Source organism: Suricata suricatta, chromosome 17 (genome assembly GCF_006229205.1).
Source record: "Suricata suricatta isolate VVHF042 chromosome 17, meerkat_22Aug2017_6uvM2_HiC, whole genome shotgun sequence".
NCBI classification, from domain to species: domain Eukaryota; kingdom Metazoa; phylum Chordata; class Mammalia; order Carnivora; family Herpestidae; genus Suricata; species Suricata suricatta.
This window is the reverse complement of record NC_043716.1, coordinates 10,393,379-10,408,668: the sequence shown is the minus strand read 5'-3', so window position 1 is coordinate 10,408,668 and position 15,290 is coordinate 10,393,379. Positions and strand designations below refer to the sequence as shown.

The window sequence follows — 15,290 nt, the reverse complement described above, 5'->3', positions numbered from 1 at the left end:
GGGGGGAGGGGGCGCCCGGCTGGGGCGCGGCGCGGGGGCCGGGCCGCGCGTCCCTCGGCGGTTCCCGCTTCTCGCCCCTTTCCCTGCTCCGCTCTCGGACTCTGGGTGGGTCTGGGTCGCTCGCTGACTTTCCGAGTCAGCTCGTCCGGGTCTCGGTGGGCCTCACTGGCCCTGGCTCTGCAGGTCTCTGTCTACCTGGGGTCTGTGTGTCTCTGTCTCTATGCGACTCTTTGCCTGTCTCTGGATCTCTGCCCGTGTCTCTGTTTCTGATCACCTCCCTGTCCTCAGCTTATGCCTGTGTGTTTGGGGAGTAGTGGGTGTCTGCCTCTGTCCGTGTATATCTGCGTGTCTCTTCTGTGTTTTCCTTCATCTCTCTCTGTTTCTTCATCTCTGAGTCTTGCCTGTCTCTTCCTGCGTGTCTCTTAGCCTACATACGTCCCTGTGCGGTCTCTAGAACTCTCACTCCGGGTTTCACTCTCTCTTTATTTCTCTTCCTTTGGGGGGCTCTCGGAGCCCCTGCTCAGCCCTGCAGGCAGCCTGGGGCCCCAGTTTGTTTTGCCTTTGCACCCAGGCCAGTGGGGAGGGGTGAGAAGTAGAGGCAGATGTTGGGGGGTGGGCTGGGAAATGCCTTCCAAGTTCCTCTCCTCCCTTCCCCCAAGGCCCTAGGCTCTGCCTTGTGGGTCTCTGACCTGCCCTGCTCTGCTGGGGGGCTCCAAGGAAGGTGCCTGGCTTTGCACTCAGCTACACTTCAGTGTGTAGGGACTCGGTTTCCCTTGCTATCAGATGGGGCCACTTTTTCCCCTGTTGTGGGTTCTGGCTCCCTGTATCCCATGGGCCAGCTGACCTGTCCTTTGAGCCAAGGTGGGGGGTGGGTGGTGGAGGTGGAAGGTTGCTCCTTCCTTTCTTTTCCCAGGTAGGGCAAGAGGCATGGGAACGGGGCTGCCTTCAGCCCCCACCACCCCCGACCCTTGAACTGACATGTGGTAGATACAGGCCCCAGTCTTTGCCCTGCTAACTTCTCCTGGGGTGTTGCTGCTGGCCTTGGTTTTACTCCAAACCCCTGATTGCCCAGCTCTTCCCTGCTCTTGGGGATCAGGGTCGTTATCCCCGTCACACAGGTTCAGGGAGGGGTGACGACCAGCCAGAGTCACAGAGCGAGCTGGGGCACTTTGTCCTTGCGTCCCCTTGTCAATGGGATTTGACTTTAGCCTTGAGGGGTAGGGGTTTTTGGAGGGACTGCTGTGGTCCTGGGCCAGACTTGAGGACACCCTCGTCCAGGAGAACGCTCTGGGGTGGCCAGACCTGGCTGAGGCGGGAATGTCTCTCAGGGCAGGCAGGGTTTCCTGGTGATGGGGAGGTGGCCAGGACCTTCAGATGTGATAGCTGAGTATTTGCCAGGGGCCTGAGGGGCCCAGAGGGGAGGCTGGGGCCCAGGGTCTCCCGGATGGCCCCCTTCCTGTGCTGGGTGGCCATGAGGGTGAAGCTCTGGGAGGCGAGAACGATGGTGGGGGCAGGATGGTGGGGGCAGGCATTGTGTTAAGGTGTCACTTCCTTAGCCATAGCCATAGCCTCGGGGTGTGAAGAGGAGACCCGAGAGAGGGGGCGGGGCAGGGGGGTGTGGAGGCTTGGCTCCTCTTGACCGGCCCGGGGTTGGTGGGAGCTGAGGGCTCATTGCTAAGGAGAGTGAGGCCCCATTCTGAGTGGGCAGCATTGGTGGGAGGGGTGTGGTTTTGGGCCAGGGGCTTGGTAGGTGATCACTAGAGAATAAATAGGTCCCATGTTGCCAAGTGATGGGAGGGGGATCAGAAGCAAGAGTGGGCTTTGCACTCAGTCTCACATCCAAATCCCAGCCCTGCCCACAGGGTGGGATGTCCACTCTATGTCAATTTAACAAATACTGAGCTCTACGCTGTGCAGGGCCCCGTTCTAGGTATGGGGGACACCACAGTGACCGAAAGGGACAAGTGCCTCTTCACTCAGGGTGCTGATGTACTTGGGGAGACAGTAAAAAACCAAAGCCAAAGAGTAAAAGGTGCAGTAGTTTGCATAGTAGTCAGTGCTGTAGATAAAGTAGAGAGGGGGCAGGGAGTGTGAGGACAGGGAGGGTGCCAGAGCAGGGTGGCTTGAGGAAGGCTCGGAGCAGCTGACTACTGAGCTGAGACCTGAATGATGGGAAGGAGCCCTCCTTGGGCAGTGCAGGATGAAGCACGTTCCAGGTGGAGGGAAAGGTCCTGAGGCTGGAGCGTGCCTGGTAAATTGGAGGAGAGCAGGTCATTGGCCCTGGGGTCTAGTGAGCTGGAGGAGAGTGGGAAGAGGAGGACAGGGAGGAGCCAGGTGGTGAGGTAGGAACTGGGAGAGGGTCCTGAGCAGAGGATGGGACTAGCTAGACATCATCAGTGGTGATGCTGGTTTCGGGGGGGAGGGAAGCACTCCCCTCCCACCCACCCAAACGGGCTATTCTGTCCTCAGGGTGGGCATGCTGCACCTAGTGCCCAGATGGGAAACTGAGGCTTGGAGAGTTCTGTGACCAGCCTGAGTCCAAGCAGACTGCATGCAGGGCTCAGTCCCTGCCTGGATTGGTGGAGGCCAGGGTTTCTTCTGACATGTGTGTCTTGCTGAGGCAGTGGTCAGGAGACACCTGGGTCCGCATGCGGTGTCCCACCTTGGTGTTGAGGACAGGGGGTGGGGGCCCCTCCAGCCAGGCCTCTGGGGATGAGTGGAACTCCTTGGTGGATGTGGGGAAATCGAGGAAAACATGAGCTGGTGGCCGGGATCGAGAACTTGGTGGGCAGGGTCTGTGCTGGACTGGCCCTGCCAGGAAGAGTGGCCCTAGGGGAGGGGAGGGTCCAGAGCCTCCACTTAGCTGATCTTGGGTGTTGCCCTCCCATCTCCATGTGGGGCCTGTGGGAAGTGACAGGGACTTCATATGAGACTCCAGACAGCATGGCACCTCACCTCTAAAACTGGAGTGCAGAGCCCAGGGGACAGGCAGGGTTGACTTTTGTGCCTGTACCTCGTTGGTCCCCCTTCTCTCTGTTGCCAGAGTCCTGCACACAGTGGGCCAGACATGGGTATTGAGAAAGCCAGGGGCTTGGCCTCTGTGGTGTGGACTGGATGTGCGATCACCTGTTTCAGAGTTGAGGACACTGAGGCACGGAGCTCAGACGGACCAGCTCCCGTCCTGCTGTGCCGCCGCCCTGGGGTGGCCCTCAGGTGGCCAGGGCCAGCCATGCCTGTGCCAATGCCACTGCCGTCCCCTCCCCTGCAGACCGTGGAGCATGGCTTCCCCAACCAGCCCAGCGCCCTGGCCTTTGACCCGGAGCTTCGCATCATGGCCATCGGCACCAGGTCTGGGGCCGTCAAGATGTATCCTTTGCGAACGGAGGCCTTCAGGGCTCTTTGAAGGCTCCTGCTTGCAGCTCCTGTACGTGGGCTCCTTGGCCCCGGCCTGGCCTGGGAGGCCGCAGTAGGCGCCCAGATCCTGGTGGAGGTTGGTGGTGTGTGGCTTCTGCCCTGAGATTCTTCCTTACAGAGATTGGGGGACGGGGGGGCGGGGAGGGTGAGCTTGTGGTGGTCACAGCTGTCCATCGCTGCATTTCAGCCGGCCAGTTACCTAGGCGACCCGATTGCCGGTCCAGCAACTGACTGGGGACATGGGGCGGGGAGGCTGGCCATTGCACGGTGCCCAGCAGAGGTGTTGAGTGGGCCAGGGTTGCACAGTGGGCCAGGCCCTAGTGACTAGGCACACGCACGTATGCGAATGTGAAGACACGTGTGTTCAGCTAAGGGGCCGGGGGCAGTGCCAGGCTCGGCGTGGTGAGCGCGGCGCGGCCCCCACCTGGATGCTGGCGGCCACACAATGGGCCGTGTGAGCTGCACAAAGCGGGCATTTTCCTGTGAGCGCGGAGTGGGGGTGGGGTGGGGGCAAGCAGGCAGCTGAATGTCTCCTTGCCTGCCATGGAGAACCCCACCCCCACAGCTCTTGAAGCCCCTTGGGTGGGGAGACAGAGGTGTAGGGTCTGGCTGGAGGCTGCTCAGTGAGGGGCGCCCACCCTCACCCCTCCTCACATGACCCTCTGGCTCTCAGTACCCTCGTTGGGGACACTGGTTGGCAGAAAATGACTCAGTGCCTGGAAGGAGGTGAGGTGGGGATGGGGTCTTCCCACCCCAGGGCTGGGTGGCCAGGCAGCAGAGGTAGGTGTCTGGGCCTGTGGTTTGTGAGTTTGCCTTCTCCTCCAGGAAGTGTGGCTGGGCCAGGATTCCCTCCTCTCCCATGGGCTCCTGAGGCACTGGTGGGCAGGAAAGGGGGTGGGGAGGGGGCAGTCCCTGCTGCCAGCCCCTACCTGCCCTGGGGACATGCACTTCCTGGCCTGCTCCTGCCGGCCTGGGGCTGTCTGGCCTGACAGGTGTTTTTCCTTGTGGATGGCAGGTGGCGGCTCAGTGCCCTGCTCCACTCGACTCTCTTAGCCACCCGAGCCATCGCCCCGTGGTCTCGTGCACAGGTTCCTTGCTCACAAAGAGCCTGATGTGCTGGGCCCTCCCCTTTCCCCTCGCTTCTTCCCCCTGGGAGCCCTGGGTTGGGAAACTGAGGCTGGCTGCAGAAGCCACCCCTCCCCCTCAAGGGCAGCCTGTCTCCTCGGCAACCCTGGTTCCCGCCCCTTGCTCCTGCCCTCTCTTTTGTCCCCTCTTCTGTGTTCTCCTGGCTCCTGCAGGGAATCCCAGCTCTGGCTCCGGAGCCCTGGGCTCCAGTGTTGTTGCTGGGCAACGCTGACCCCTCCCTAGCTCTCCCTCCCGGGGGCCCCCTCAGCCCTGCCGGCTGGCGTTGCTGCGACTCCGGCATTGACACCAGGCACTTGAAGCAGGTCACCCAACCTTTCTAAGCCTCTGCAGATTGTCTGTGAAATGGGCAGGCCGAGGCCTCTCCCTGATCACAGTGGGGGCTGCTGGCTCCACGCCCCAGGGGGAGGTTGGTTTCCTTGCCCACAGCGGAGCTTGGCCTGGAGCAGTGGGAAGAGGCAGCCTGGACTGTCCTCTGCTCCAGGCTTCCATGCCCAGGCCTGGCCTGTCATCTCTGCCTGTGTGATCCCAGCCTGGGAGGCCCAGCCCTTGTGTACACAGACACACACACAGCCAACAGAGTGGAACCCTGGCTGCACGCCGGGCCGGGGCCAGTTGTGATGGGTATATCTTCATTCTCACTTGCCCTGCGTCAGCCCTGCAAGGTGGGAGTGGGACTCACTAGCCCATTTTACAGATGAGGAAATAGAGGTCACATAGCAGCACTGACTTGCAGGAGCAGAGTGGAGCCTGCACTCTGAGCCTGGGGACATTTTGGGGGTATAGGACAGTGCTGCCTCAAGGAGGGGTCCCATCTGCACCTTGGAGAGCTTCTGGATAGGCAGGCCTGGTTGGGGCCTGTTGGAATGGTCCTTGGAAAGGAGGATCCCCTGTACCTGCTTCTGCCCTTGACCTGTGCTCTCAGCTATGGTGCACCTGGCGTGGAATTTACTGGCCTGCACCAAGACACAGCGACCGTCACCCAGATGCACTTCCTGCCTGGCCAGGTGAGCCCCCACCCTTCCCAGCTCCCATGGCCCCCCTGCCCTTCCCAGCCCAGGCCAGCCCAGCCTTGGTCTCCACTCATCCACCAGGGCCGCCTCCTGACCCTGTTGGACGACAGCAGCCTGCATCTCTGGGAGGTCGTCCACCGTAATGGCTGTGCCCACCTGGAGGAGGCACTCAGCTTCCAGCCACCCAGTCGGCCGGGCTTTGACGGTGCCAGGTACCAGAGGGCTCTGCTGGGGACCAGCTGCTGGGCATGGGGTGGGGGTGGGGAGGAGCCCGGGGGAGGCTGTGGAAGCCAGCCTCGCACAGGTGCTGTGGGGGGAGGAAACCGCCCTCAAGCGAAGGTATGCTTGGAGCTGGGCCTGGGGGCCCGAGAAACGTGCCATGTGGATTTTCCAGGTGTGAAATAGAGGGCTCTGGCTGAGTCTGAGACAAGCAGGTAGTGTCCATGCTCTGGGGACCCCTAGGGCCTTTAACAGTTTGGAGGGGGGCAATGGGTGACAATGTGCATGGGTGAAAGGCAGTTGTGGGGCAAGGAGGGTCGTCCCAGGCTGTAGGAGGTGCCAGCAGGGGTCACTGGAGTGGTCCTGGACCCCCAGTGAGAGTGGTAAGGGGCCTCTTGGTCTCTGGCCCTTGCTGAAATGGTCAGAGTGGCAAGCCCTTCACCTTCAGGATTCCCGTACCTGCTCGGCGAGAGGCTTGTCCTGCCCCTGCTGGGGGCTGGGTGAAACCCTCACACAGGGTGGCAGTGGGGCGGGGAGGGGACTCCTGGGGTCTCCCATCCTCTGCAGGCAGGGTCAGTCTGGGGCCCTCCTGCAGAGTCAGACATTTGTGGACTGGCGACAGGGATCCTGGGTGAGGCTCAGGAGGGTCATGTGTGTCCTAGAGCCCTTGGTCGTGGCCCAGGCATTGGCCTGGTTCCTGCCTTCCCCTCCTAGTGAGGGGGAGGGGCTCAGGAGCCCATCTCCAAGACCTGAGGAGCCTATTTTTATCCCTCTCCTTCCCAACATCCTGATGAATAATTGAGTGAGCTAATTGTGCTGCCCGCAGCCACCACCGTCGCCTTCCCGGTGCACCAGCCCACTCGATAATCGGGCCTCTGCGAGCGCAGAGGGTCCATAATGCGCTCCCGGCAGCAGCCCAGCCCCCTCCACACCGTCCTCAGCGGGCGGAAGGGCTTGCACCCTCACCCGCCCCCTCATCCCGCACAGTGGCCCGCTCAGCCTTGCCCGTGTCACGGTGGTCCTGTTGTTGGCGGCTGGTGACCTGGCGGCCCTGGGCACCGAGGGCAGCAGCATCTTCTTCCTGGACGTTCCCACCCTAACACTGCTTGAGGGGCAGACCCTTGCCCCAGATGACGTTCTTCGAAGGTAAGGGTCGGCCGGACCTCCCAGCAGCCCCTGTGCACCGGTGGTGCTCCTGCCGGCTCACCTGTGCCCCTCCGCAGCGTGCCAGATGACTACCGCTGTGGGAAGGCGCTGGGCCCTGTGGAGTCACTCCAGGGACACCTGCGGGACCCCACCAGGATCCTCATCGGCTACAGCCGGGGCCTGCTGGTCATCTGGAACCGGGCGGCGCGGTGCGCGGACCGCGTGTTCCTGGGGAACCAGGTGTGTGCGGGAGGCCGGCGCCTACCTCCGGGGCCCTCTGCTCGGGGCCCTGCGTCACGCTGTCCCCCGCCCCCCTGCAGCAGCTGGAGAGCCTGTGCTGGGAGCGCAGCGGCAACACGCTGGTCAGCTCACACAGTGACGGCAGCTACGCTGTCTGGTCTGTGGGTGCCGGCAGCTCCCCCACGATGCAGCCCACGGTGGCCACCACGCCCTATGGTGAGTGTCGGGGAGGCTGAGGGCAGCCCCCGCCACCTGAGCATGGGGTTGACGGGGACCCCGAGCTCAGGCACTTGGGGCTGCCCGGCCTTGGTGGGGGGATGCAGGAGGCCTTGTGTAAGGTGCCAGTGCTGAGCCACGTCCTCGAAGGTGAAGTTGCTGGGAGGGCACGGTTGGGCAGTGGGCCTTCCCCTCGGGGGGCCAGGAAGCAGCTGTGAGGCCAGGAGTGATGGAGGCAGAGCAGGAACAGGAGAAGCTTGGAGAAATGTGACCTGGGGCCCTTCTGGTCCCTGTGAGTGAATGAGCCCGACACTGTCCCACCTCTCCAGGCCCCTTCCCGTGCAAAGCCATTAACAAGATTCTGTGGCGAAACTGTGCATCTGGGTAGGTGGGGAGCTGGTTCTCAGCTGTGGGTTGGGGGCTGGGTCTCCAGCGGGGCGAGGGTGGGCTCTGGGGCACAGGGGCGTCCTGTAGCGCTCTCCCTGGGTCGGGCAGCATGCACTTGGGGTCCAGGTGGCTCACGTGGCTTTCCCGCCTGCCGTGCAGGGATCACTTCATCATCTTTAGTGGAGGCATGCCCCGCGCCAGCTACGGTGACCGCCACTGTGTGAGTGTGCTCCGGGCTGAGACTCTGGTGACGCTGGACTTCACCTCCCGAATCATCGATTTCTTCACAGTGCACAGCACGCGGCCTGAGGACGGTGTGTGCCCCGCCCACCCCGCCCCGGGCCCTGTGCCCCGTGCCCCCTGTGGCTGTGCTCACTCAGCGCTTGTTTCAGAGTTCGACGAGCCCCAGGCCCTGGCAGTGCTGCTCGAAGAGGAGCTGGTGGTGCTTGACCTGCAGACGCCCGGCTGGCCCGCCGTGCCTGCCCCGTACCTGGCCCCGCTGCACTCGTCTGCTATCACCTGCTCGGCACACGTCGCCAACGTCCCCGCCAAGCTGTGGGCCCGCATTGTGAGCGCTGGCGAGCAGCAGAGCCCCCAGCCTGCCTCCGGCGCCTCGGTGTGTGCCTAGGGCCTCCTGCAAGGGTGGGGACATGGGGAAGGAGGGTGTTCCAAGCATAGGCCTCGAGCTGTGGCTGTGGCCAGTGTACATGGGGAACTTGGGCAGTTTGGGCCCTGGGTGCCATGCTGAGGGTGAGGGCGAGGTGTTCGTCCTGACCTTCTGCTTCTGCATCTCTGCCTCCCTCTCCCAGAGCTGGCCCATCACCGGGGGCCGGAACCTGGCCCAGGAGCCATTGCAGCGAGGGCTGCTGCTGACCGGGTAGGCACATACCTGTGTTCTGAGGCCAAGCACAGGTGTGACGTGTGTGTGTGAGTGTGCGTGCGTGCTTGTGTATGTGGACAGATGGGGCGTGGTCCAGTCCATGCAGGTGTGGGAGAGCCCATCTTGGGCCTGGTGGGTACTGGCCTGCCTGGTGACTCAGGCCCTGGCCCTGGTGGGACCAGGCCATTCCCCCTTCTGCAGGGTGGATTGGGATGAAGCCTCCCTGGGCCCTGGTTACAGGCCCCGCCCTGCCCTGCCTTTGCTCTGGAATTGAGCCCCACCCACCCCGCCTGCCCTGGGACCGGAAAATCTGGGCTGGCCCACGCTCATCTGCCTAGGGCAGGTGCTAGAGAGCCCGGTCTAGGCCTGGCGGGCGCTGACGTGCCCAGTGACTCAGGCCCCAGCTTCCTGCCCTGCCCCTGCCGCCTGCCTGTGCTGGGACCCTCAGGCCTTTGACTCCAGTGTCCTCAGGCCTCTGAACTTCAGTTCTCTGCTTGAGAACTCCGAGTCATGGCTTTCAGAGCTTTTGGAGGTATCCCAGCCAGCCCCAGAGACTCATGCACCTTTTTACAGCCTGGCTCTGGGCTCCCACCACTGCCCAAAGGTCCTTGACGTGGGCTCTGCAGCTGTGTCCTGAAGCTGCACCCCAGATTTGTCTGCTTCTGCCCCCCACTTCCCCTCTCTGCTTCCTCCCAGCCTTCCCAGGCTTCCTGCTGCTATGTGGCTAACTCCTGACCATGTTTTCTGGATGCGACCGTAGAGTCCTCTATTCCCTGCGTTATCTCCTCTGTCATCTCCTGCTCCTCACGTTTTGGTTATTTTTACACCTTCTCACCCTGTTTGAAGGGTTCAGACGCATGTGGTCTGGTATACAGTAGGCACTCAACATGTGTCTGCTCTGTATAGTAGATGCCTCCTGTTTGCTGCGTGCAGTGGGCATCTGATGAGCACTTGGCATGTGTCACAGGTGCTCAGCAAGTGGTAACCGGATGCGTGGGGTGGGGGGTGCACAAGGACCTGGGGTGGGCCTGACCTTGCCTTCCCTACAGCCACGAGGATGGCACTGTGCGGTTCTGGGACGCCTCTGGTGTGGCCCTGCGGCCACTCTACAAGCTGAGCACCGCTGGCCTCTTCCAGACAGACTGCGAGCATGCCGACAGCCTGGCCCAGGCCGCTGAGGACGACTGGCCGCCCTTTCGCAAGGTGGGCCCCTACCCCGGCCCTGGGGAGCCTCATCCCAGCCCTGCCCCATGTCACCTCTCCATCCTGCCCTCTAGGTGGGCTGCTTTGACCCCTATAGCGACGATCCCCGGCTTGGCGTGCAGAAGGTGGCACTCTGCAAGTACACAGCCCAGATGGTGGTGGCTGGCACCGCAGGCCAGGTGAGGCGGAGGGGTCCCAGGGCTGAGGTCTCAGAGGGCTTTCTGGAGGAAGGGGGCCTGACCTACAGGGTCGAGTGGAGTGGCGGGAGCGGGGTGGGGGTGTGCACATGGGCAAAAGCCCAGAGATGGGAATGGGGCTCCAGGTGGGGCTGGCTGGGGTGAGGTCAGCCAGGGAGGTGGAGCCTGTTAGAGGCCCAGGGAACCACACCAGGGGCAGGAGCACAGGTGTTAGGTGAGCACTGAGAGTGGGGAACAGCAGGTCTGGGTCACTGCTATGCCCCCAGCTGTCAGCATGGTGTGTGGGGCTCAGTGGGTAATTACTATTACTATTAAATGGGAGACAGGCTAGTGTGGGATGCTTTATTCCAAAGGCTGTGGGTCTTGGTGACTGCTGTTCTGTTCTCACTAGTGCAGTATACAGAAGGTGCTCAATCTTTGCTGATTGCTAAATGGAGGGAGGCTTGCAGGGGTGGGATATTTTGCCCCTGGGAGACAAGAACCAGCTGATCTTGGTCACCATTGTGTTCCCCAGCACTCAGTGAAGGCTCTGGTATACACTAGGCTTTCAGTAAGTGCTTATTAAGCAGATAAAGTAGAGACAGTACTGGGGCCGGCCTAATCGTGACTTTGCAGGCTCAGGTGGGGCCCAGCTAGTCCCATCCTCCACACTGACCCCTCCCCCATCCCACCCCGGCTGTGCTCTCAGGTGCTGGTGCTGGAGCTGAGTGACATGCCGTCAGAGCAGGCGGTCAGCGTGGCCAGTGTGGACCTCCTCCAGGACCGAGAGGGCTTCACGTGGAAGGGCCATGAGCGGCTGAGTCCGCGCACGGGGCCATTGCCGTGGCCTGCTGGCTTCCAGCCCCGAGTGCTGGTTCAGTGCCTGCCACCAGCTGCTGTCACTGCTGTCACACTCCATGCCGAGTGGAGCCTCGTGGCCTTTGGTACCAGTCATGGCTTTGGCCTCTTCGACTATCAGCGCAAGAGCCCTGTGCTGGCCAGGTGTGTGTGCAGTGGGCCCGGAGCCCGGTGTGTGGGGTCTGCACTTGCACCTGGCCCCAGCTTCCTGTGAGACCCCTGGTGTCTCCCCACACCTGTCTGGGCTTCAGTTCCCCTCTGAGATCTGACAGGGTGTGGGTAGGGCGACCTTCGAAGCCCCCTTCCCCTCTGGCAGCTCTGTCCTTACAAGAAGGGCTGCTGGTAGCATTGAGCCCCCGCTGCTCGGTCTGAGGGGCAGCGGGCTCCGGCTCCCTGAGCCCCAGGGCCAGCAGGAGCATGGCGGCGGCTCCAGGAGCCTGCTCTGTGGCACAGCCGGCACCTGGCTTCCCCCAGGTGCACCCTGCATCCCAACGACTCGCTGGCTATGGAAGGGCCACTGTCCCGGGTGAAGTCGCTCAAGAAGTCCTTGCGCCAGTCTTTCCGCCGCATCCGCAAAAGCCGAGTCTCGGGCAAGAAACGGGCCGCTAACGCTAATAGCAAGGTGAGCTGGGGCCGCCTCTCTGTTGGGGTGAGCACAGCAGTGGAGCCTCAGCTCCGAGCCAGGTGTTCCTTCTGTAGCCCCGGCCCCTGGGCTCCCCGCTCCCTCTGCCCGGGGGGTCAGGACGGGCTGGGGAGGGTGCTGGGATGTCGGGCGCCGGGCTGTATGGGAGCAGATGGGGTGTGGGGAGGCGATGTCCTGGAGACCGGTGCCCCTCCAGTTGCAGGAGGCCAACGCGCAGCTGGCCGAGCAGACCTGCCCCCATGACGTGGAGGTGGCCCCCGTGCAGCGCCGCATCGAGCCCCGCTCAGCCGACGACTCCCTCTCCGGCGTCGTTCGCTGCCTCTACTTCGCTGACACGTTCCTTAGAGATGGTGAGGCCAGGGGGCCAGGCTGGGGGACCATCTAGGAAACGGAGGAGAGGGTGGGACTGTGCCATCCAGGAGGGTGGGAAGCACACCATATGCCGGCCGAGCTGGCGACAGTTCCCCGGCCACTCCAAGGGGCCCCCCTGGAATTTCCAGCTGTGAGGGGTTGGTGAGTGAGCCAGGTGGGCCTCTGAAACCTGATAAGGGAGAAGAGAGCACAGGCGTCAGCCAGTGCCAGCAGCTGAGGTGGGTGTGTGCTGGGGAGATGGCCCCGGCACGGGAGGCGCGGGAGGTGCTGGTCTCGGCCCCCTCGCTCCACAGGGGTGAGCGCCCCGGCGTGGTGGGAGCCCTGGGACAGTCCTCTGCAGAGCCACATGGTCAGGTTTACTGACTGATTCACTGATTTTTACCTTGTGTAATGGAGAATTTCAACCGTACACAAAACCAGAAAGGAGTGCAGTCACCCCGCATGAAGGAGACAGCCACGAGCTGTCCCTGCCCTGCACCATGGCGTTTATCGGGCTGGACTATTTTATTTGAAAAATCTATGCGTGAGGACTTGAGTGTGTGTCTAACAGGCATAACCAACAGCCACGGTACCTGCATCGGACCCTGCAGAACCGATGCTGATCTGTCTCTTGTCACACTTGGTCTGAGTTGGCTTTCTCCTTTCATCTCAAAAATGCCTTTTTATAGTTGATGTTGGGTCAGCATCTAGTCCGTCTGCAGTTGGTGTTTCACTGATGTGACTTTCAAGCTGAGTCTGAGAGAGGAGGCCCCCCTTCTGATGTCATTTATTTGTTGAGGATCCTTTATCTGGTGGATTTTCTCAGCGTCTGAACACGGTAGCCCCAGGCTCCTCACCTTGTTCCGCTGTCCCCATGAGAAGGTGGATGGTGTTCAGATTCCCAGCTGGCTGGGTGTCCTGGGTCTGGGCGACCTTTCGAGTTGCTCGTTTCCCTGGGGCTTGGCTCCCCCTGGTGGTTGTTGCTGGGGCCACCGATTCATGAAGGGCACACTGCAGGGACTGCTGGCTTCTGCTGCTCCTGGGCGTTCAGCTCTGATTCTCCACCAGGGACCTTCTCCCGAGGTTCAGCTCACACAGGGACAGTCAGCTAGACGGCGTCCCTGCCAGCCTCAATGCATTCCAGCCCGGCCCCGAGGACTCCACGTCTGGCAGTTGGGTGGAAAGCACACTGAGGGGAGTGGGCTGCGGCCAGCTGGAGCACATCTGTGGGGTGCGGGCTAGTTCCACGTCTGTTGGTGGGACTTGCGATGGCATATGGTGAGGGGGTGTCAGGGTTGCATGGGGGAACCCTGTTACTGAAACAGGGGCTGAGGGTTGGAGAGATCAGGGTCTAGTTTGGGGGCCTGTAGACGTCCTCGAGATGTCCTGGAGGCCATTCCCACTTCTGCAGGAGGGCTGTATCTGAGGCCCCAAATTTTGTCAGCAATGTAGAACAGGTGTTTTAGGCCCCAGGCATGCTGAGGTCCCTGGGGAGGTGTGGGACACGAGAGGACTGATGCTGGGGTATCTGGAGAGGAGGGGAGGAACCCTGCCTCACCAGCCCCTGGTGTCCCACAGCGGCCCATCACGGACCCACCATGTGGGCAGGCACCAACTCGGGGTCCGTGTTTGCCTATGCACTGGAGGTGCCAGCGGCTGCGGCAGGGGGCGAGAAGCGACCCGAGCGGGCAGTGGAGGCCGTGCTGGGCAAGGAGGTGCAGCTGATGCACCGTGCGCCCGTGGTGGCCATAGCCGTGCTGGATGGGCGCGGCCGGCCCCTGCCCGAGCCGTACGAGGCCTCTCGGGACCTGGCACAGGCACCTGACATGCAGGGCGGCCACGCTGTGCTCATCGCATCTGAGGAGCAGTTCAAGGTAAGCCACTGTGGAGACCCACCTCGGACACCGTTAGACCTTCCAGAAACTGCCCTCACTATACTCCTGATCTATTGAGATCCCCTCTCTGCCTGAGACACATGCCTATGAACTGGCAGAGATGCTCCCTGGGGAACCCCGATGCCCCCTCGGCCGGCCACATCCCCCCAGGACCCTCCTGCCTCACCGAGTCCCTGCCAGGAGCCTCCGAACACTCCTCAGGGCTCTGTGTGGCAGGAACTCATGATCTGAGTGGCTGCCAGCCACCTCACCCTTACGACCCAGTGTGACTGGTTTGGGCCCAGATGGAGGGGCCCTGTGAGGTTTCTGGGAGCAGTGTGATGCCTAGGTGAAGTCTGAGGAGAGGATAGCTTGGGGCAGAGGGTGCCTGTGCAGAGGCCGCAAGGCAGCTGGGTGCAGGCCCCACTGGCGCTGGGTTCGGGGCGGGGGCTGGTGCCCACATCTGGGGGGATGGGCCCTGTGGGTACGGACAGGGTCAGCCCCTGCTCACCAGCCACCTGCCTGTTGCCAGGTGTTCACACTACCCAAGGTGAGCGCCAAGACCAAGTTCAAGCTTACAGCCCATGAGGGCTGTCGGGTGCGCAAGGTGGCACTTGCCACGTTTGCCAGCGTGGCCTGTGAGGACTACGCTGAAACCTGCCTGGCCTGCCTCACCAACTTGGGCGACGTGCATGTCTTCTCGGTGCCTGGCCTGCGGCCCCAGGTCCACTACTCCTGTATCCGGAAGGAGGACATCAGCGGCATTGCCTCGTGTGTCTTCACACGCCACGGCCAGGGTGAGGGGAAGGGGCCCGGGGCGTGGGGCCGGAGAGCTGCTAGGGAGCGCCAGCAGAGGAGCCCCAGGGCGGGGGAGGGGGCTGCCGAGGGGTTGTGGCTGGAGTCACACCCCCTAACTGCACCCCACTCTTGACCCGCCCGCCCAGGTTTTTACCTGATTTCTCCATCGGAGTTTGAACGCTTCTCTCTGAGCGCCCGGAACATCACAGAGCCACTCTGCTCTCTGGACATTAGCTGGCCCCGGGACACCACCCGCACCAGGTGAGTGGAGCGGGCAGCCTGGGTGGGCCTGTCACTAAGGCTGGTCTCATCTCCGTGCTCAGTTTCTGGGTGCACAGAACAAGGGTGGCCCTCCCTGGGATCCCCCTTCTCAGGTCCTGGGCCCCAGGAGAGGGAGGGAAGGGTCTGGCACTTGAGCCTTGAGGCGCCTGCCTGTGGCACCCATCACGGCCTCATCTCTACAGCCACAGGCTCCGAGAGTCACCAAAGCTGAGCCAGGCTAACGGGACCCCAGGCGTGGTCCTGGCCGCAGGGAGCTGCGACGGAAGCCCTGATTCTGTCCGCAAGGGAGCTGGTAAGGGGGCTGGATGTGCCCATGCCTCTCAGGCAGATGGCAGCAGCCTGGCAGAGGCTGGAACCTGGGGAGGGGCAGGCCAGGCAGGAGGGGGGGCGTGTGCCTGTGGTCCCAAGTCCCCCACAGGCTGGGTTTGGGTCTGAGTCAGGTCCCCA

At 62.5% G+C, this 15,290-nt stretch overlaps 1 protein-coding gene across 2 annotated transcripts in view; it reads left to right on the top strand.

Annotated features, from left to right (window-relative positions):
• Positions 1-2,185: 2,185 nt before the first annotated feature.
• LLGL1 (LLGL scribble cell polarity complex component 1) overlaps positions 2,186-15,290 on the top strand; it is a 14,811-nt gene continuing 1,706 nt past the window's right edge. The window contains exons 1-20 of one of the 2 annotated variants that reach the window (XM_029926948.1): positions 2,186-2,251; positions 3,269-3,366; positions 5,483-5,564; positions 5,652-5,782; positions 6,777-6,935; positions 7,013-7,175; positions 7,259-7,391; positions 7,721-7,775; positions 7,938-8,092; positions 8,171-8,394; positions 8,588-8,655; positions 9,708-9,861; positions 9,936-10,040; positions 10,747-11,039; positions 11,370-11,517; positions 11,735-11,888; positions 13,468-13,763; positions 14,296-14,560; positions 14,708-14,822; positions 15,026-15,135. In XM_029926948.1, coding sequence (XP_029782808.1) covers positions 2,201-2,251; positions 3,269-3,366; positions 5,483-5,564; positions 5,652-5,782; positions 6,777-6,935; positions 7,013-7,175; positions 7,259-7,391; positions 7,721-7,775; positions 7,938-8,092; positions 8,171-8,394; positions 8,588-8,655; positions 9,708-9,861; positions 9,936-10,040; positions 10,747-11,039; positions 11,370-11,517; positions 11,735-11,888; positions 13,468-13,763; positions 14,296-14,560; positions 14,708-14,822; positions 15,026-15,135 — 2,959 coding nt within the window. In that variant the 5' untranslated portion in view covers positions 2,186-2,200. Of the gene's footprint in view, positions 2,252-3,268; positions 3,367-5,482; positions 5,565-5,651; positions 5,783-6,776; positions 6,936-7,012; positions 7,176-7,255; positions 7,392-7,720; positions 7,776-7,937; positions 8,093-8,170; positions 8,395-8,587; positions 8,656-9,707; positions 9,862-9,935; positions 10,041-10,746; positions 11,040-11,369; positions 11,518-11,734; positions 11,889-13,467; positions 13,764-14,295; positions 14,561-14,707; positions 14,823-15,025; positions 15,136-15,290 lie in introns of both variants that reach the window. The other variant, XM_029926947.1, reaches the window with a different exon arrangement.